The following is a 21,422-nucleotide window of genomic DNA, read 5'->3' as shown; positions in this document are numbered from 1 at the left end:
CGCTTTGCATGTGGGTCTGGCCTGCCATATGTGAGTGGGGAGAGCATGTGCAAAGCAGGGGCAGTCCTCTGCAGCACGGCATCGGCTTCTCAGAAGTGAGGTTGTCATCTGTGAGACCCCCTCCGTCACACCACAACACGCAGGGGGACAGCAGGCACGGAAACCAGTCCTGGAGGATGTAGACTTGCACACTTTGAGACCATGAATATTTACAGTAATTTAGGGCAGATTCTCTTGGTCACTTGACCGTTTGAGCACAGAGGAACAGAATCATAGAATCATAGGTTGCAAAAGACCTCTAAGATCATCAGGTTCAACCATCAACCCATCACTACAATGCCTACTAAACCATATCCCAAAGTGCCACATCTACACATTCTTTGAACACCTCCAGGGATGGTGACTCAGCCACCTCCCTGGGCAGCCTGTTCCAATGCCTAACCACTCTTTCTGTAAAGAGATTTTTCCTAATATCTAATCTAAACCTCCCCTGACGCAACTTGAGGCCATTGCCTCTCGTCCTATCGCTCGTTACTTGGGAGAAGAGACCAACACGTGCCTCACTACAACCTCCTTTCAGGTAGTTGTAGAGAGCTGTGCGATTGTACCACAGCCAAGCGCCCCGTGGGCCAGGCACCATGTCCAGAGCAGGTTTACACCAGCCTGGTGTGGCCATGCCTGGGGGGATTAGTAGGGGCTGTCATTGCGCTACAGCCTTTTCCACGCTGCTGGACTGGTGCAGTCACAGAAACTCGGGCCCGAGATACAACACGGCCCCACGCGTGGGCAGACCTCGCCCAGCACTACGGGACTAGTGGCTCTCTGCTCTGACGCTGAGCTGCCCAAAAGGGTTGTGTCACTGGTGGGGCCCAGAGGTTCTGCCTGCACCCCAAGAGCCCCTCTTGGCCTGAACTGTACATAGATTATCTTTATTACAGGACTGTTATGTTTGCACAGCTTAGTGATTTAATATCAGTTTAAAGCCTTCTCTGTGAGCAATGCTGTTTGAAGTCATGCTCTCTTTTCAGCCTCAGCTTGCCAAGACTGTAAAATGTTTATTGCTAATCGTGGAAAAGCTTAAAGAAGCCAAGATAACTTTCCCAGGCTGAGTATTAAGACTGTTCGGATAAGTAAATGAGTGAAGACTATTACATGGCCTTCATTAAATATCAACCAACACCAACAGCCATTCATTTATAACACAACGGCAGGACGCGGGAGCACCCGGGAGCGGAGCTGAGAAAGGTATGCATCGCATGTGATAGGAGAGATGAACATGAGGACTGTCAGTGCCTGGATGTTTGTTTTCAGTTTTTAGCTTTTACTTCCTTATAGACAGGTTCTGCCTTTCCTGGTTTCTAGTCACAAGATGCCAACACCAGTTAAGAGTAAATCATAGAAACTCTTGCTACCATTCTTGTGATTTCATTTGCCACTACTTTAAAACTCCCCCTACAACTTGGCTTGGTGCTTGAAACCCTCACGTCCACTCACCACCCACCACTCTCTTCAAGTTCAACATTACCCACGTAAGGAAAACTGAGGTAAGGCAGTTACTTCATTTGGGGACCACGCCCAAATTCTATTTCACTATGCAGTATTCTCACTTCTACTTTCCTTCTTTATTCTCTCTTACCTTCCTAAGGCTCTTGCTCTTATTTTAACATCCTTTTTCACATCCCTCTCAATGTGATTGCTACTGATTCTCACTTGTTTCCTGCCCTTCTTGCCCCTCAAAGCAGAGCTTCCTTCACATACCACTCCTTTCAAACATCTCTGCTTACTCCTAACACCCTGCTGCAGCCACTATTAACCAGTCAGGTCTGGAACTGCCACCTCCCTGCTAAATTTTCCTCCCTTGTTTGAGGGGTGCAAATTCCAAGCAGATTTCACAACCTGTAGCACAAATTCCTGTTTGCAGCTACAGTACTTCCCAGCGGTCTGGTGTTTCAAAGCCTTTTCTCACATCAGCCCTGCCTCCCTGCTAATTTCAGCAATCAGCTGGATCACGTGTACCCAGGAAGCTCCTTCATCCCTTCAGTTGTGAGGCCACAGACCCACCTCCCCAACATAGACCTTCTCCCTCCCTCCAAACTGTGTCTGCAGCTGCCAGCTTCAGGCTCTCACCTCTGCCCTGGGACTCCAGGTCCCACCTGGCTGCTTCTCTCATGCTTGTGCTGCACGTCTCTGTGCCCAGAACCTGTATGAATGGAAACTGGAGCAATGTAAGGTCTCTCATCCTCCTGAGGTCCCTTCCAACCTCATTTATCTCACCATCTACTGGAAAGGGCACAGAGCAACATCACAAACAGGTCTAATTCACACAGATCCAAACCGGTCCCAGCTTAGGGTCCCAGGTTGCACCCAGCTCTGAGCTGGCTGAGCCCAAAGCAGGGCTGGCCTGGAACACCAGCGTGGGGTTAAATCAATGTACTGCCCTTCTCCAAAATGTCTCTCTGCAGGTAAACACCTGTGGCACACACAATTTGCTGCCACGCTGGCATACCGCTTGCCAGACATGGTGTCACTGAAACATTTTCCACTTTGGAAGGATGAAACCTTGGAAGAGAAACGAATCAGAGCTGAAACCCAGATGCTGCAGAAGGGCCTTGCTTCCCACTGCGGGCTCCTGGGATTCCCGCTCTTTTTCCAGCTATCTTTGACTCCCTCTCCTGGCTGAGAACACGGGTTACAGCCAAGAGGAAAGAGCAGAGCCCACCCAGCTCACAGGGACCCTCAGCCTGGGGACAGTCCCCAGCAGGATGCTGAGCCCGATTTGCAACCAAACTCTGCGTCCACTGATCCGTGGGGTTAAACGTGTGTCATTTCCTCCCCTCCCCAGCACACCCGGTTAAGCCTTTTTTAACGCAGCAAGCCTGGGAATGCCCATCTTATTTTTCTTACAAATTCCATGCAGAGAGGTCAGACATCACCATCTGAACTCCTGTGGGATAAGGCTTTCTGTCCTCTCAAAAACTAAATCAAACAAAAGAAAAAAAAACCAACTCTAAATTCTCCCCTTCTTAGCATTTAATCCCTCTGCTGGCATCTAAACTCAGGCTCGAGGCAGCACGTCTCCCGGGCCCCGCTCCCATCCACGGGCAGGAGCCGCCTGCGCTTGCCTGGACCCTGCTTTGGGGCTCCTCTGCCTCTCCCCGGGCGACTCCGCAGCTGCTCCGGCGTTCGGCTGCCCGGGGACAGGCTCCGGGGGCCGCAGACGGGGCCGCGGCCCTGTTCCCGGCCGCCTTCCTCCCCTGCCCGCGGTCTCGGGGGTTGCCGCGGCCGCGGAGGGAGGAAGGCCCGGCTGGGGAGGGGAGAGGCCCTGAGGACACGGCCCGTCGCCACCGGGGCCCTCCGGCTCTCGAAGGCCAGCTCCCAGAGGCGCCATATATATATTTTATATATATATATATACAGTGCCTTTGTGGTTCCCAGCCGGAGGCGACGGAAGGCCGTTGCGGGAAGGGACAAGGCGGAATCACAGGGCAGAAGTGGCCCCTCCGCTCCCTCACGCTGCGCCCCGCAGATATCACAGTCAGCGGAAACCCCGCGTTTTCGGCCCAAAGCCGAACGGGCCCGTGCTGCGCGGCGTGTGGCCCAGGGAGGGGGGGTTCACGGGGCTGGGGAGCCGGGGCGGGCCCGCAGCCGCCGAGGAAGTCCCGCAACCCAGCACCGCACCGGCCGCGCGGCCCCGCCGCCAGGGCACATGCGCGGCGGTGCTTCATATCCGGGCGGCCGCTGTAGTTCCGGGGCGCCGCTGCCTGGAGCCGGCGCTGCGGGGCGGGAGCGCTGCGGTACGGGGAGGGGGGAGGCCGGGGCTGCGGGGGGCGAGGCCGGCGCTGTGCCGGGAGCTCAGGCCGTCGGCGCGGCGGCCGAGGGATCCGGGGGCCCCGGCCGTGGGGACGGCGGGGAGGGAGCGCTGCTGCCCGGTGCCCGCCCCGCCGCCGGAGCTGCCTGTGCGCGCCCTGCGCGGGCCGGGCTGCGGCGCGGCCCTGTCAGCCAGCCCGGGGCCCGCCCGCGGGAGGCCGGGGGGCGCGGGGGCAGCGCGGGCCGAGCTGCGGGAGGGGAGCGGGCTGGGAGGCGGCTCCGTGGGGCCGCCGAGAGCGGTGCCGTGGGTGGCTCGGGCTGAGCAGCTCAGCGAAACAAGGTGTGCTTTTCCCGTCCAGTCCCAGGTGAAGCCGCGGGAAAGATGCCAGGCGCAGTGTTCTAATCTTCCGCTCCGGGATTTAGAAATTCAGCTCCCGGTGCAGAAATACCGGCAGCGTGATGGCAGCTAGATTAAGCGTGCCTCGATGCCCACGCAGTGCTGGCCCAGGAGCCTGCAGTGTTCTCGCCTGCTGATCCAGGCTGCCGACTGCAGCCACTTCTCGGGTTCCTGATCGCCCGCTCCTCCCGAATCGCTCAAAACGTGCGCGTGGGCAGGTGTGCGCATCGATGCCTGCCTTCGCCAGAGAGGTTAAGGACAACTCCCGGCTGTCTGGGCTCAGCTGGGAGAGTTTCTCAGAAGAGGGTGTAATTTGACCAAACGTGAGAATCCTGCCTAACTGGGATGTGTTTACTTTGCTTTAGTTTCCAGTTGAACATAGGAAAGAAATGTTAAGGCAAATTAAATTCTGTATTTGCAATGAAGCTCTGTAATTATTTTAATTGTTTTCTTTTTTTTTTCTTTTTTTTTAGTTTGGTTCAATTTCATCCAAGGTTGTTTTCTACCCACTACGCAGGATATAGGGATTAGAAAACCCTGCACTTTTTAAGCCTAGGAAGAGAATTAAAATCTCCGAAGTGTACTTCTGGCTGTAGTGCCGGTTCTTGCAAGGGCAATCTCGTCAGCAGGGAAATGGAGGGATACAGGGCGTAAGAAGTATGTAAATAATAAATATGCTTGTTAGTCCATGGGATTGTTTGTCATGTGTAGCACTTGGTTTTTGACAGATTCCTGCCACATTATGTCAGGAGACAGCGACTGCACCAGGACAAGTCCATCAGCGGGGTCTCCATCGGACAACGAGTTCTTGCCAGATCGGCCAAAGTATGTTTGCTCACTGTCTCCTGATCTCATTACCAAAGCCCGGGAAGAGCTTCAAGAGAAACCTGAATGGAGGCTCCGGGATGTGCAGGCACTCCGAGATATGGTGTGCAAAGACTATCCCTCCCTGGGGACCTGCCTGGACGATGCTTTTTTGCTGAGATTCCTCAGAGCCAGGAAATTCGATTACGATCGAGCACTTCAGCTTCTGGTGAACTACCACACCTGCAGGAGGAGCTGGCCTGAAGTCTTCAATAACTTGAAGCCGTCTGCCATCAAGCCTGTCCTAGAGTCTGGTTTTGTCACTGTGCTGCCTCGTCTGGACCCAGAGGGACGCCATGTCGTCTGCATCCGTCCAGGTAGTGAAATGCATGAATGTCTTTGTTCTCTGTCTTTGAGGTGTGTTGGGGCCCAAAATCTGTTTCCTGCTCTTCTGCAAACGCTGGTTACTTATGCAGATGAGTACGTGGGTTCTCTTTGAAATTCGAAAAGCTAACTTTTGAGGGGACATGTTTGTCGTTACCCAGCGTTATACCAGTTCCTTTTCCTGTGTCAGCAATAAGTGCAGTTATGTCAAAATGAAAAGGCAGTGAGGTGGGTTGATGAAATATTAGGTGATTGAAGAAAAATTAATGCGTAGTAACTCAAATTGAAACAGGGCTGCTCGCCTGTGGTTAGAAGCTTGTAACTTGCTTTGACAGGAAGTGGAGAGACGAGCCTATGGCTTTGACTCTTGTGTAAAGAATTGGAGCCTTTTGTGTGGTTTTGGTGCTGCCAGGCTTGCTGTAAATTTGTCTTCATTCATTCTCCTCTTTTCCATTTACCTGCTTTCTTTCTGAGCTGAAACTGCTTCTAATAAGCTGTGCTGGGTGGAGAACGGGGTTCTTAAAACCATTGCCTTTGCTCCTTGAAGTAAACATGAGTTGCCATTTATCTCTTGCTTAAGAAAGGCTGCTCTGAACTAGGACTATGGCTATGAAAGACTAACTTTTAAGAGTCCAGGAAAATAGAAAATCAGTTTTTGGAATGTGTATTGTCAGCTTATATTTACTCTCCGACTTACCATCCATGTCTTGTAACCTCAGACAGATGGACACCCAGTAATTATCCGATTACTGAGAACATTCGTGCCATATACTTAACGTTAGAAAAACTCATTCAGTCCGAAGAGACCCAGGTGAATGGAATTGTAATCCTGGCAGACTACAAAGGAGTCAGCTTATCTAAGGCGTCTCATTTTGGTCCTTTTGTAGCCAAAAAAGTGATTGGAATTCTTCAGGTAAGACCTGAACTGGTGGGAAAAAAGCTTGTGCATTGTAAATGACTGCTGCTGTGTCTAGAGTTCTTGACTATGTCACCAGAAACTGAAGCGTCTTGGCATTTACTAGCAGAGTTAACACATGTCTCTGCCCAGCCAGTTTCTCAGACCCTTGCCAAGTTACCTCACTTGCCCTTTTTTTGACTTTTGCATCACTAAAACTAAATTTGCATTAGAAATGCTCACTTTGAGTTGGAACACAAAAAAGCAGTTCTGCTAGGCAGTGGTAAGGAAGAGAGCGAGCAGTGGATTACAGTTAGAGGGAAGACACATTTTGCCTGAATGCTGAGGAATGGTTCATTATTTAAATGATTGCTGTCAGCAGAGATGGAGCTGACCACTGGGCAAGTGCAAGTCCAAGTACTGCTGCAAAATTTTTGCAGAGAGGACTTCTGAGTGGGTGTGATTTGAGGAGGATTTCCATCCACTCCCTGAAGGAAGAGAGGCTTCTTCAGCGTAAGAGGCAGCAAAAGAGTCAGGAATGAAAAGGATCTCCGACTAGATGTTTGGAAGGAAAATGATGGGGAGCAAGTTAGAGCAGGGGTGTAAGCACCAGTGGAGTTGTACGAAATAGGAATGTGAAAGGAGTGAGGAGTAACCTGGCCAAAGTGGCAGGAAGGCCTGATGATTTTACTTGATGTTCTGCCATACTATCTGGAGGAGTGAGATGGGGAAAACTTCTCTTGAATGGGTTCATTCCCTCGCCAGTTTTATTCTGGCCTGAGCTGGTTATGTTCTTTGTTGTATCTGTAGGGCTATAAGGAAGGATAGGGTGAATCGGGGCAGTTTATGGAGATGAGACTAGTCAGTTTATGAATGCCTATATAAGAACTTGCTCCTTCAAATTATGATCTAAATGTGTCATTTAACTGTCTGAGCCCGTATTTAATTTGCACAAATAAAGTGATAGGTGTCCTGCTGTCATTAGTGGAAGCTGTTCACAAAACAAAAGCTGAACTTGGTGAAGGACGTCAAGGTATGGGTGGTATATAAATGTGTTGCATCAGCCTTGCTGAGCTGCATCTCTTGTAAAGATGAGCAAATTCCCTGACCTTCATAAGAAGAAAAATACTCCTGTAGTGGATTTAATCTGCTTTTCAGTCCCAGCATTCACTGCTTGCTTTGTATACATAGAGCTGGTTAGAAGGGAGAGAAACCACTGTGGCACGAGACCTTAATTGCTGATTATGAGCTTTTGCCTTGGAAAAATGGTTCTGCAAATAAATTTCTCCAGCAGAAATTCCATACCCGAGTGTTGTTTTAAACTCTTGTATAGGCGACACTGTGTGTTCTGTTGGCAGCAGAGCCTCTTTGTCTTTTGCGTTTAGCACGACAGAATAGTTGGAATGGCAGAAAAATACCAATTAATATTAGAGTTCTTCCTTATATAAAACCACATTCTAGAGTACTTTGGGCACCAAATCTTGTAGTTAGACATACCATTAGAACCAGCCTGCTCTGGCTGCGGGCGTGGTCACTCATCGGAAGCTAGGGTCATCACTTTGTAACTGCATCCTTAGCAGGATTGGGAATACTCGAAGGACAGTGATTACCTCTGTGTCTTTGTCAGGGGAGATGAACAGCATAAGAAATGAAGATTTACTGGCAGCAGTATATTTCTCGATGCAAGGTTTTCTTGTCTCTTGACTTTATTTTTATGGTTGCAGATCTTGTCCTAAGAGTGTTCCCCATTACAACATGCATTTCTGTTGCCATATTGGTTTATGTTGGTACCTCAGATGACAGTTTGGGAACCAGTGGGTTGTGCTGGCAGTCAGTCTCAGGAGATTTTGAAAAGAGAAAGATGGCAAATGTTTTTTTTAAACTGCATTATAAAAATCTCCTTTACCCTGCAGGATGGATTCCCCATTCGAATAAAAGCTGTTAACATAATAAATGAACCTCGTATATTCAAAGGCATTTTTGCAATCATCAAGCCTTTTCTGAAGGAAAAGATAGCAAACCGGGTAAGGATTTGTGTCATTTTACATTAATGTTAGTAAGTTCCTTGCTTGGCCACTGCAAGTAAAAATCGCTGAAAAAACCTCACAGCTAGAAAAATGTTGGTGCCATTTACTTGATCTAACTGGTCCTTACTGCTTTAATTTTTAAAAATGTGCCTGTTGGGAAAACTCTTCATGAGAGAACAGCTTTGAGGAACTCCATGTTGGCATAACATTAATATGGATCTTTAGTATATATGCTTTGTGTTCAGGACACTAATTCCATCCCTGGGGTTGGATTATCTTGGCAAGTAACACTGTTTGGTTATGAAGTGGTGTCATGGGAAATCTGTGTTGGCCCTGCCTTGCTCTTCTCCCTTATGCAAGTGTCCTGCATGGCACTAGTATTTTCGGCATGGGACTGGATGTAGTTGCAAAGGATGATGCTTTTTTCCACAAGGATAAGTACTTCCAATCCTGTGAATGAACTTGAGGACGAGTTGAATTTGGAACCTCTGCACAGACTAGCAAATGTCAACTCTTTCTCGCTGGGATTTAAGCTGCACTAGACTTGGATTGTCTCAAGGCTTCTCTCACCAGTGTGTCTAACTGCACCTGCCCGATGTTGTATGCTGCCACTTGACCATAAAGACATCACTTCTAAAATTTGCTTTTTAGTTCCAAGTAAGCGTGTTGGCTGACTGTTTCAGTAATTTGCTGTGAAGTGTTTGATAATGCACTGTGAAAGTCACCTTTGCTTTCTTCTTCAGTTTTTTCTTCATGGCTGTGATCTGAATTCCCTTCATCAAAACATTCCTCCAGTGATCCTTCCTGAAGAGTATGGTGGTACTGCAGGCAAGCTGGACATCTCTGCGTGGAACGAGCTGCTGCTAGCATCTGAAGAAGACTTCCTGCACGATTTCTCACAGCTGGTTCTCCCATGTGACACCTCTCCCCATGACATGCTAGTGAGTGGGGATGCTGATGAGAAGCAATGCGATGATTCTCTGCGAGGCATGAAACCTCAGCTCTATTACTGTTATTAACAAACCAGTGAAGGGAACTTTTCCAGCACAGTTAAGATCTGTTCTGCTAGGTGATGTTGTGAACTCTGCCGTACTCCTAAACCTGCAGTTTAGGAACAAGCTGCTGAGGCACTTTACTCTGTAGAACCAAAGGAAGCTAAAGAGGGCACAACGGGGGCAGGGCAGCGTTCGGGGAGGATAAAGGCAAAGAGCACAAGTTATGTAGAATACTTGAGGCTCATCAACCTCTGTGTGAATGATGCAAACTGGCCTATTCTTTCTAATGATAAAGAAAATATATTGCAGGATGGTAAGCTTGATAGTTTCTTATCCCCTCCCCACCCAGGTGAAAAGTGACGATGATGATTTACTAGCTTTGTGACCATCTGTTCCCTTCCCCTTCTGAATACACTGGTAATCCAAGACAAGAAAATTGCTTTTGAACCCTGCAAAATGTAGTTCTGTCAGTGAGGATTGCTTAAAAACATAAAAGTCTAACATGGCCTGTCCTCCATCACTTGGTTCAGATTGCAAGTTGGCATTTGTGGAATATCTCAGTGAATATTGTGTCAAATTAATTCAGAACAAAACTTTCTTATCCATGAATATTAGTATGGAGATCATCCCCGAAATGTCCTCACAGTAGGAAGAACTGGTGGATTAACTACTACAACATCTATACCAAGGCTTATTATAAACAGATGCAATCTTCATTTGCAGAAAACAGGAGGTTTTTCAGATCAAGTACTAAGGCTTTTGTTCAGATACAGCTTCAGATTATGAGGTTCAGGACCAGATAAGAAAAATCTGTCAGCCACCTTCCCACGTTATCAGCTGTTCTTTTCTTCAGCGAGTTGTGATGAGGAATTGAGTAACTCTTACATAGAATTTGTAAGGAGGCTTTGTGGCAGTTGGCATATGACGTATGGAAGGCAATACTTCATGTAAGACAGCAAGGTGCTTCTTTAGCTTGTTAGTTCAGGCAAAATTTGCATTTAAGTCTTTGAAACCAAATGCAGACAGGCTATTTGAAAGCACATTCTTAAATTTCCTGATATCGTAGCATTTTGTTCACTGTGTTTGTCGGCTCTTTTGTGAAATGTTACAACTTTGTTTTCAACTTTGTTGACCTCTTTCGTCTTTGGTTGTCATGTTCCTGTATGAAGTTAGACTTTAATCATCTCTGTAATATTTACCCATAGCTTGTATGCCTGTGCTTCTAGGTTTTTGTCTAGAGACAGAACTAAGACTCCGATGTCAAATCAGGGTAAGATACCTATGTCTGAATAAGCTGTTCCCACTCCCGAAGTTCAGTCGGTTTAATGGTCTTGAATTAGAATTTAACTCAAGCACATTCTTTGCACATGTTTTTCTGCACTGTGACTGTGTGGAGATGGGAAACCTAACTTGGAACGGGAAAGCACACCCTGTTACTTAAAGGTGAAAAAGAACATCCCTTCTAACTGGAGACTTATCTCTAGAGCACTTTCTCTGGATGAAATCTTTATTTAGTGCCAAGTGTGATTATAGGTACCAGTTATGTTTCTGTAAATATAAAACTAAAGCATCTTGAGGATTTCAGACATTCATTTTTCAAAGTGCCAAACTCTTGTTTTGAATGTCTGTCTTCCTCTCAGTGCCCCTACAGCATGACTGCATTGCCAAAAAAGACTCCACTTCCACTGCAATGACTTCCTGATCTGGCAGCAGACCTCATCCTGGAACGTGGGGGTAGCAAATGCCATAGCTGGCATCCAAGCATTATAAAAGGAGACTGGGTTTTGAAAAGGGGGAAACCATGGAGCTTTTTTTCTGGGCGGTAATTCAGAATCTGTGGGAGCAGGGAACTCATCACTTGAACTGTTTTAGAGTAAAGGTGGGAAAAGATGAGCTTCCCTCACTGAAAGCATCTGGTTTTTCCTACCTTTGTAAGTCAATTCTTACTTCTCTTTGACAGCCATTACCTTTAGTGCAGCAAAAAACCCGTACCATTTTCAACTACTTAAAATAAGGCAAAAGAGCACTGCTAGCCACTTCCTCCTCATTTCTGCCCAGAATGTGCTGCGTGTTTTGCACAGATTAATTCAGTTCTTTGTGCCACCTAGCAAGACAGTAGCACACAGCACCAGGACTTAGAAAGGTAAGTGGTTGCCCATGCTGTTTAGCTGCCAGAATGTAGAGACTGACATTTATGTTATTTTAGTGCCTCTTTCATTCCAGCCACAATGTACAATTAAAGAAAAAAAGGTAGGATGGACCATTTTTCCAAGAGGTGAAGGCATGACTGGTATTTGATACTCTTTCCTTAATTGTGCTGCAGGATTGGAAGTGGTCGTATTTTCACAATTAACCTGCTACTTTGATCCCCTTAATGTCCCTAGGGAGGGAGGCTGAATATTCAAAATGCAGCTTAGCATCTTTCAGAAAATTCTAGTGGTGTCCAGCAGAAGGCTGAGGAACCTCTACAGAAACAAAACCTTTTTTCAGGCGTTTATATTCTCTTCCATGCCTTAAATAGTGGGCAAATGATCCACCTCTCCCTCCCCTTTTCTCCTCTGCTCATAAACTAAGAATAAAGCATATGATTTAAAGATACTAGATAAGACTATGTTATCAATGCTGAAAATAGCCCATGTTATGCCTCAAGAACTTCTTTTTCTTAAAGCTGGCTGCTGGGCTGTTGATGTTGGGATGCTTGAACTAAGTCAGGCTTATCTTTGTCAAGCATCTGTTACTTCTGATTTGCTCTTTCTTGGCTTTAGAGCTCAGACAGAGTTGCAATGTTACTGAGCTGTATCTCTACCCCTTTTTAGATTCGTAACCAGTGTTTGGCTTGGCTTATAGAAAGAACAGCTCTGTTGTGTGCGACTACTCAGCTCAGAGTGCTCTTTGAGCTTTAGAACTTACTAGCAAGGAAATCAGGTTTTGCCCCAAATTTCTCCTGTCAGCATTTGGAAAATAAACACTTGTCTTAGGTACAGAGTCTCCTTATCTGCAAGTTAAGAGATAGAAAATGCATACAGGGGTTTTGGTTGGGGTTTTTTTGTTGGTGTTTTTTTTTTTTTTTCCACAGCGCTAGAACGGCTCTGTTCTTTTTTCCACTTAACTTTGTTTCCAGAGGTTATACGTCTTGCTTAGTACATAAGCCATCCCTGCCAAATCCAACGCATAATAAGGAAAGATACTTGAACTGCACTGGGCAGCCATGGCTTTTGGCATTAAGTGGGACATCAGGTAGCTGCATATTGTACATAAAAGTACTTGAATTTATACTCTTGCAAATGGGTGTTACAAACCTTGAGCTATTTTCAGGAACTGGGTGAAGTATTTTTTTGTTAAATCTCATTTTGACATGAGTTAATCATAGTGTTATTCAAACTAATAATTTTGCCTTTTGTTGTATGTGGGCCTAGAGGTGTTGGGTGGTTAAGTGTACATCTTATTTTGACAAAATTTATTTTTATATACATTTTATAAAATGGAGTGGTCAAAATGTGTAATTTTATGATGCATGACTGGGTGATTAAACACATTGTAACAGCTGCTAATTTGGTATTTTAATAAGTATGCATTGTGTCATCTCGGGTATTTTATTGTAAAAGTCAGTAGTAACATATACTTAGTTCCACACTAAACATACAGTTGCAGTAAGTATAATTGCCCCAGTGTTACATTAGAAAAAGGTGTTGCTTTCTACTGCAGAGTTAAATTTTACTTGAACAACTGTACCTGAGCAACTTCAAGGAATAGGATTTGACATTCAGGGAATCACATGGAAGATGCTGCTTGTTTGAAAAGAAATATATTATGATTTACTATTTGCTGCATGGAGAAAACATCCAGTCACATCCAGCTGGACACTGCAGCAGCTAACTAGCATTTAATCATTGTATGTGGTATTTTGCATTGGCAAATAACTGCTGCTTCTTAACACTTCCTCAGCAGAGCTGGGACAGTTTCAGTAGTTAGTCCACTTTATTCAAATGAGTTTACAGTGCAAATGCCTTACTGCCAATAATAATCATTTCATGTACATTATTTTCATAAGTGTATTAGACAAGTGAAATCAATCAGAAGCTCTATTTTTCCACTATAAAGCTGTTTAAGCTAGTCATACACTTGACTAGCTTATTACCACTCAGTATTTGGCAACATACTAAAAAAGAAGTTACCATAGAAGCTGCCTCTTCGAAATGGCAAGTTTGTTCTTAAAAGGAATTAGAGAAAAACAGTTTTTCAACCTCAAAGTTCTGCTCTTTTGGTGAGGAATAAGGGTGTTTTTGCCACAAACACAGGAAGGTAAGTATAAATTTAAATAAACTTTTGCAGTGGAATGTAGAAATCAAGCAGCATGGCTTACACTTCCAGGAACTGAAGCTTTAGCATACTAGTGCATTATGCTGAATATAAGTGTTATTTAAAATATATTACTTCATATTTAGCTAAATGTTACTTTTCTATTCAATAGAAAGGTGGTGGCTATTGGACAGAACAGGTATTTTCTCCTGTGCTTTGCCAGCACAGCTGTAGTGAATTTTAAAAATGCAGTAATAAGATAACCATGACTGAAGGTTAAAATAGAAAGATAACTGATAATAATTTTGATCCTGCATCAAGCATTACGCAATACATAACTTTCTATCCACCTGCATGTTAATATCAATATCAGAAACAGTAACACAGACAGTGTGAATAAGCAATACATGAACATTTTGGCTTTCAGCAAAAAGTTTCCCCACTTCTTTAAGCTCAGACAGGTGCAGCAATTTAACTGAAGTCCCTGTTAGTGAGGACAAGAGGAGCCACCAGGGTCCAAAGATAGAAGAGGAGACAGACCCAGCTGGAGGTTATCTTCACCCACACGGCTGGCCACTTACTTGTCATTGTTTTAAAATCTGCATCAGGGCTAGGAAGTAAGAAGTCAATTAATAGATATAGAAGGTACCTTTGACTATTCCTTGCTATCTCTCACATGAATCTGAAGTTAGAACAATGATTTGGGACACTCCAATGCAAGAGCCTTGTATGACGAGACAACTAAATCAGCAGTTTCCCAGTTGCATATGTTGATGTGCTGTTCTTAAAGGAAATCTCTCAGTGAGCTACGCAACAGATCCCTGACAGCTGCTGCTCTGTATTTGCTAATTTAAACCCTATGGCAGTCCTGGGGAAAGTAGTTATAAGCTGCAGCAGCAGAGGATATGTCCAAGTGCTCCCAACAGATCTAGGAAATCGTGTCTCTGTTGAAGTGGTGTGTACGGCTGTCCCTGCACATCTTTTCCAGGGTGAAGAGCCAGCAACCTTCAGCTGGCCTCTGACAAACTGCCCAAGCCAGTTTCACACACATCCTTCCTGCTGCTCGCGTAGCTGAAGGACAGTAACCACACTTTCTGTCCCTGCAGCTATGAAGCAGTCCACTAGGACTACTGTTTGTACACGTTGTTTACATCTTATTCAGCAACACAAAATGGAGAAGGCACAACTCCAGTGCAACAGAGCAGCACCTTAACCAGCTGGGCAGGAGTCTCCTATCCCCCTAGAAACACTGGCACATACAACCCATCGCTCTCTGTCTAGCTCTTACCTGTACCAGTTCGTGAGTGTCATCATGATGTACAGAGAGGCAAGGAAGAGCATGAAGTGAAAGACGGCGTAGCTGTACTGAACACCATCCTTCTCATTATCCATGACACGGCGCACTTCTCCTTCCTCTGCAGCCCCGCTGCCTGGTCCCAGAGTCTCCTCCAGAATGGCACTGTCACTCCCAGACAGTGTCAGCTTCCTCACCTGGCTGTTACTTGAAGAGCGAATGCTGCAGTGTAACCCAAGGACAGACATGGTTAACAACTCCCTTTTCAGTTAGCTATGTGTGCTAATAATGCAAACAACAGACCACAATGAATGTCTGGGACTAGGAAATAGCATTTTTAAATCCATCTGGAAACACAAGGAAGCTCCTCAAAGAGCTGTTTTCATCTTAGCTTTTGTTAACCTAATCAAAAAATGTTCCTAGTCCAGGTCTCCTAACAAGTTTTGTTCCATTATCTGAATTGGGCTAATCAAGCCTATCCTCATCCACAAGAGGCCCGAGACCACAGCTGGGTATGAATAAGTGCAGGTACATTTTTCACTGGACCCAGATTCAAACAAAAAAAGCAGACAAATCCCAACTGTTTATCATTTGATAGCAGTGCAGATCCTACCTGGAATACAAGAGGCAAAGGACAAAGATAACCAATCCAACAACACTCTGGGCATCCCACCACTGGAGGGACTTGGGTGGGGCTGGAGTAGTAGGTACAACAGTGGTATTTGCTGGAACTGTGGGTGTAGCTATCTGGGTAATGATGTTCAGCAAACTTGGGTTACAGTTTCGTTCTGAAAGGGATTTCAAGGCACATTAGAGATGCGCTTTGCCAGCATTTAGCTAAGAAAAGACAACAGATAAGCTTGCAATTTTTCATTCCCTTTAACTGCTGGTCTCTCCGATTCCCCAGAGGCAGCAAGGACATGAAATATTTTTCCTTCCTGTAAGCTAGGCAAGGGTGTAATAAGAAAATAAGAATGCCCTGACACTGTTTTCTTTCCCCTCACAAACACCCCAGTTTAGTTCTGGAAAGAGACAGTTTGATGGTTCCAGTAAAGTTGGTTTTACTGCCTCACTAGATTTTCTCTAGACAGATCAGCAATTCCCACACAGGGACCTGTAATAACTACAAGCCCCATGAACACCAAAATATCTTACTCAAGACAGCCTCTTGCTTACCAGGCTCATTGGACATGGCCGACCAAGTGAGATACATGGTGTAGAGCGTGATTGCAGAGGACTGGAGAAGGCCAGAGTGAGGTTGGTATTCCTGTTCAAAGACAAAATAGCAAGCCAAGGTCAAAAGGGCAAGTTTTACCAATAGTTGGATAGTTTTAGTTTTACTCTGCTGCCACAGATTCAAGAACTATGAGCTTGAAAAAGTTTATTTTTTAGAAATGCATTGGGCTTTGTTCTATGTTTAAACAACTGGAAGAAACTCCTTAGAGTAATACAATATATGCAGTGAGGAACTCAAACATGGAAGGAATAAGCAAACCAAGTCCAGTTTCCCTGTGCCCCAGACTTGGTTATGGGTTCTTACTGAGTTAATCTCAACTCGCTTAACAGTTTTGTAAATATGAATCTAGCACATGATTTATTTGAGCAATACCAGTTCAGAACCAAGTATACAAGCTTACTCTCAGATTAAACATGCTTACCCCTAATTTCAAAGCCACAGTATTAAGCCAATAAATTCCCCAATTTATTTTGCTTTTCCCTAATGGGTTTCTCCATTCTGCAAGAACCTTCACCACTAAAACCACACCAGCAGTGCCCCACAGGAAAACAAAGTCCAGAACAATGTTAGCGAAAAAAGCCTGTCTTCAGGAAATACGTCACTACGTAGTGCATTGGTTTCAGAGCAAGATTTTTTTTTAATGTTCCTAACTAGCATTAACTGTGATAGCCAAATTTTAAAGTTCTTATGTCTGAGTGAATTGGTACTACATCTTTCTTATTTCTCTGCTTTGTATGTCAGAAGAAAATAGTAGAGAAAAATAATACCTGAACTTTTGGAAGGATGGAAACAATGGAGACAGCAATGCACAGGATCAGATTAATGCTTATGAAGAACTTGTTCTCAGTGCAGTCATCAGGTGTTGTGTAGAACATGTAGAAGAGCACAACAAAAACCAGCGACAAGGCATAGAACAAGCTTGTACAGGACAGAAGAGCTGGAGGGAAAAATAATTCTTACAGTAAGCACGTAGTTTAACGGTGCATCTAAAGTGATGTAATGATCAGCTACCACTGTAAAGAGAAAGTCCCTCTTCCTCATCTGGAAGTCTGGTTCAGTAAGCTAGACTAGCAGAATGCCTTTTTATTAGGTATGGCTGAATTTCTGCTTTGGCTCACTAAGTAGTACAGATCAGGTGAAATCCAGTGCTGCCATCAGGAATAAGATGTGCCTTTCAGCAGCAGTTTAATTGGTTTAACTGATGTCAAGCTACAGTGTCAAAATGCAAGTGCTTTTTGCACACTTCTAGTGGGCTATTTACAAGCCCTAAATTTCCCCTTCCAGGCTACAGGCCACCCATTTTCATTTCCATTCTGCTACATTCTTTGTAAGAAGCTACAAAATGCTGTTGCAGCATTCGTAGCTATGAGCAAAGAACCACAACAATTAGCACTTTGTAATTTAGTGGTCAGCTTGGGAGCACGTGCTGAGGCACGCTTCCTGCTGTGCTGCAGCCACTCTCAGCCACATAACTGACTTCCCGAGGACCTCAGCAGAGGAGGTGGCGAAGCAAAGTCAGAGCTGAAGAGACCCAGGCTACTGCCTCTGCCCTCGCGCTGCAAACGAGCCAAGTGGTGTTTGTTGTGACTGTCAGAGCGGCTAAGGACAAGCCTGGAGTATTTTACATTTAATGAGAAAAAGGCAGCACTGCAGCTATTAATTCCAAATGTTTACATTAGTGACTCCAGACTGTGAAGTGTAATTTTAGGATATGTTTGCTAACTAGTAAGTGATATTCTGCAGAGTACTGGCCAGCAGAAACAAATCCTATACAGGTTAAGACTCCTACCTGCATACCAACATTTAGAATTTCCCTCCTCCATTCTCTGAACCCAGCTCTCATTCCAGGAGTGAGCAAAGTCCACAAGAAGCACCAGCTGGATAAGAATGAAGAAGAAGGCTCCACAAATACCAACAACAAACCAAGCTAGAAAAGGGAGCAAGAAAATAAGGGTTAGCTTTCATCATTTGCATGTTACCCCAGTTTAAAAAAAAAAAAAGCTCCTAATTATACTGCAGACAAATGATGAAAAAGTCTGAAACTATATTTAGAAACACAGATGCTGTTAATCACTCTGGGCTCCATCCTGCAGAAGCATGCAAGTAGTCCCAGCTTTTCAAGGGTGCAGCCTATGCCAGTCAAGCTGGACATGGGAACGTTTAGCCCAATGTCTTTTCAGAACAAATGCAAGATCTAACCCGAGACACCTTTGCGTACATACGTACCATCACGCCACATTTCTCTGAAGATCAATGACTCTTTCAAGTTCCCGTGATGTGGCCAGAGAGTAAAGGTTTATTGTGCAGATTTTTCAGAGACTCTAGAGAAGTCTTTAGCACTTGTCAGTGTTCTGAGCAGCCTCTAATCTAAACAGTATCAGGAGACTCAGCCCAGTAGCGGTTGTGTCAGAGAGTACTGAATTATTAATACCCAACACCTATGCACTGGAAAAGGGATTGCTTATTGCCATAGCTTCAGCTGGTCACCAAAATACTGGATGAACCAAGGTACACTAATGAAGTAGGACAGAATTGGTGTTTCCTACAAGCTAACTTACACTATCACAGCCACAGCCTGGTAAGCCTGTGAAAGGTTTGAGTTTATTAAACAGAATTCCACGATGACGTATTAACTGTACCTGTTGTGAAAGGCCCTTCAGGAATGTAAAACGCTCCAACCATGATAGCCACAATGGCAGCTATTTTGAAGAACCAGAACCTTTAAAAGAAGATACAAGTTCAGAATATTTGTCTTACTCTGCACACAAGTCATGTGTTTTACATTATCTGCAAGCAGCTTGCTGTACATAGATGAGTGTCTAACAGAAATTTTAAGAAAAAAAGTTGTATTCAGTGGGATTACAGATAAGGATGTTCACCAAATCGAGCGAGGGGGTGAAGCAATGGTCAATACATTGGAGACATGGACTGACAGAAACCTCAAAGTTCAACAAAGGCAAATACAGAGCGTTGCACCTCAGACAGAAAAACCCCAGGCAACGGGACAGGCTGGGGGCTGACTGGCTGGAAAGCCGTGCTGAAAGAGCAGCTCCTGCTCTGCAAACAGAATGTGAGTCAGCAGCTCATCCTTGCAGAAGGGAAGGCTGACTGTACTGTTCCGCTTGGAGAAGGGAAGAGAAAGATCTAATTGAAAAGAAAGATGTAAAGATGACAAAACCAGACTCTCCTTGCAGGTGCACGGTAAAAGGACAAGAGGCAACATAGGCAAGTTGCAAAAAGAGAAACTACAATTAGATACGGCAAAAAATTGCCCAGAGAGGTCAAAGCATCCCCATCCTTGGGGACATTCAAAACTCAACTGGACAAACCCAAACAACCTGCTCCACATTGGTGCTGCTCTGACTAAGGGGTTGGATTAGATGACCTCCAGAGCTCCCTTTCAAATTAAATGACTCTGTGATAATTCAGTCATCTAGCTGAGAACTAACCCAGTTAACTCAGTGAATCAGAAAGCAGTTTATGCTAGATTACTGAATCAGACTGGCCTAGCGAATGACCCAGTGGGCACCAGAGTCAGTGCGAGGAAGGGGATATGAAATAACTGAAATCTAGCATCTCTGTGGGAACACAGAGTAGTGCCCAGAGTGCAGCCCTTTTGGTTACCCAGCCTCGGGGCATCATCACTACACCGAACAGGTTACATAAATACGACGATTTTTAGGAGACTGAAGTTCAGTGCAAAACAAACTCGAGGCTGTCAGTGTATGCATAAACAATTTGCCACTGTGTTCAGCAAAGAAACTGGAGAGGACAAAGAAAGGGAACAAGTTGGGAGATCCGACAGCTGGCTCACACACATACCCATTATGTACCGCAGCTCTTGGATCATTGCTTGTTTTCACTTGTATCATAAGCAGAGAGAAGAGAAAGAAGAACACTGCCATGGCAAAGCTGATTCGATAGACAGCTCGGTAGCCAACAAACACTTCGCAGCTGACAAAGCCGTTCATGTGCGGTATCCGAGTGTGAAGCCCCTCATCGCAGAATCCCGGTATCTGAGTAAAGACACATTTAGTTGTGAATTTACCTCTGCATTTGTAATTACATTCTTTACGCACTCTAACAGCTACAGCTCTCAGTCAGCTCTCCTCTGGGAGATCTGATAACAAAAGACCTTGTGCTCAGCTGGCCTGAACAGACCTTATTATCGCCCGTCTTTCCCCATGTCAGCACTAAAAGCATCCAGGAAGATACCAGAGCAGCGGGCCTCTGGTAACGCCTGGCCACCTCCAGGTCTGGTTAGGTTTCAGAGACCAGGCACGTATTTAAAAATGCACATTCGCCAAATCTGCTATGTCTGCTAGAAGCCATCAGTGCACGCAGTCTCTTACCTCGGGGGACAAAGCACGCTCGGGTGTTTGTGTCTCTCGTGCAATCGGCTCCGAACGAAGCAAATCCACCGGCAGAAGGAGCGGCTTTGCAAACACCTAGAAAGGGGTTTCCCCTCCATACCTTTTTCAGCTGCGCTTCCATCCCGGGCGCCAGCATAAGGCAGGCGAGGGCGGTACTGAGCAGGAGGAGGAAGGCGTAGATCAGACGCGTCACGGTGGAATTCTTGCTGTTGGGGCAGCATCGGCACAGCAAGCAGGAGGCCCCGCTGCACAGGCACGGGACCTGGCGGACACAGACAGCGAGGCCAGCTCAGCGGCGCGGCCGGGGATGGGCCTTCGCCTTCTCCTTCTCCCCGTCCCCGTCCCCCGCCCCCCGCCCCCCGGCCGCCCCGCCCGCTCACCCAGCTGGCCAGCGAGCAGACCCCCAGCGCTGCCCCCATGGCGCCGCCGCCGCCGAGCTCCGCTGGCCACTTCCTGCTTCTGCCTACAACTCGTGGTGTCGGGCGGCCACCCTCCAGCGTCACCGCCGCTCATTGGCTGGTCGCGTCATCCTGGCGCGCTGGGGGGCCGCTGCCTTCCAATGGGAAGGCAGGGCGGAGCGGCGCGCGAGCGGGGACGACGAAGGGCGTGGTCGGGGGAGTTGTTTATGAACACGTCTTCCGCCTTCTCCGGCGTGAGGCCGCTGTAAGAAGAAGGGAAGCTGATTGGTCGAAAGGCTCAGCGAGTAGGCGTTTCCCCCAGCAATACAGCCGATAAGTGAGGCTGATGGGCAGGCGCTACAGCCAGTCCGGACATCCCTCTCCCTGAGGCCGCGGGGGGCGCTCGACGGTGGCGCGGTGCCCGGCGGTTGCCATGGCAGCAGCGCGGGCGGGCGGACAGCATGGCGGACGAGGTACCGGCGGCCCCCGCTCCGCTCCGCTCCATGGCGGGC

General features: G+C 46.2%; 2 protein-coding genes across 4 annotated transcripts; one reads left to right on the top strand and one right to left on the bottom strand.

Moving 5' to 3' along the window:
• Positions 1–3,741: 3,741 nt before the first annotated feature.
• On the top strand, positions 3,742–12,859 carry TTPAL (alpha tocopherol transfer protein like). Of its 2 annotated transcripts, none has more exons than XM_075438455.1 (5): positions 3,742–3,794; positions 4,933–5,385; positions 6,112–6,305; positions 8,201–8,311; positions 9,058–12,859. In XM_075438455.1, the coding sequence occupies exons 2-5, from the start codon at positions 4,947–4,949 to the stop codon at positions 9,331–9,333; spliced, it is 1,020 nt and encodes a 339-aa protein (XP_075294570.1). In that variant the 5' UTR covers positions 3,742–3,794; positions 4,933–4,946; the 3' UTR covers positions 9,334–12,859. The 2 variants fall into 2 exon arrangements, with proteins under 2 accessions (XP_075294570.1, XP_075294571.1); XM_075438456.1 differs by lacking the exon at positions 3,742–3,794 and adding an exon at positions 4,101–4,147.
• A 409-nt stretch (positions 12,860–13,268) lies between these two features.
• Positions 13,269–21,006, bottom strand: SERINC3 (serine incorporator 3). Of its 2 annotated transcripts, XM_075438453.1 has the most exons (10): positions 20,893–21,006; positions 20,613–20,774; positions 19,962–20,155; positions 18,779–18,858; positions 17,929–18,066; positions 16,907–17,076; positions 16,079–16,169; positions 15,516–15,690; positions 14,897–15,124; positions 13,269–14,218 (listed from the first exon to the last, which is right to left on the bottom strand). In XM_075438453.1, the coding sequence occupies exons 1-10, from the start codon at positions 20,929–20,931 to the stop codon at positions 14,080–14,082; spliced, it is 1,416 nt and encodes a 471-aa protein (XP_075294568.1). In that variant the 5' UTR covers positions 20,932–21,006; the 3' UTR covers positions 13,269–14,079. The 2 variants fall into 2 exon arrangements, with proteins under 2 accessions (XP_075294568.1, XP_075294569.1); XM_075438454.1 differs by lacking the exons at positions 20,613–20,774; positions 20,893–21,006 and adding an exon at positions 20,492–20,592.
• Between the last annotated feature and the right edge of the window lie 416 nt (positions 21,007–21,422).

The sequence above is a fragment of the Opisthocomus hoazin genome, chromosome 18 (genome assembly GCF_030867145.1).
Source record: "Opisthocomus hoazin isolate bOpiHoa1 chromosome 18, bOpiHoa1.hap1, whole genome shotgun sequence".
Lineage (NCBI taxonomy): Eukaryota > Metazoa > Chordata > Aves > Opisthocomiformes > Opisthocomidae > Opisthocomus > Opisthocomus hoazin.
Note: the sequence above shows the minus strand (reverse complement) of the source record. Positions and strands in the feature narration are given on the sequence as shown.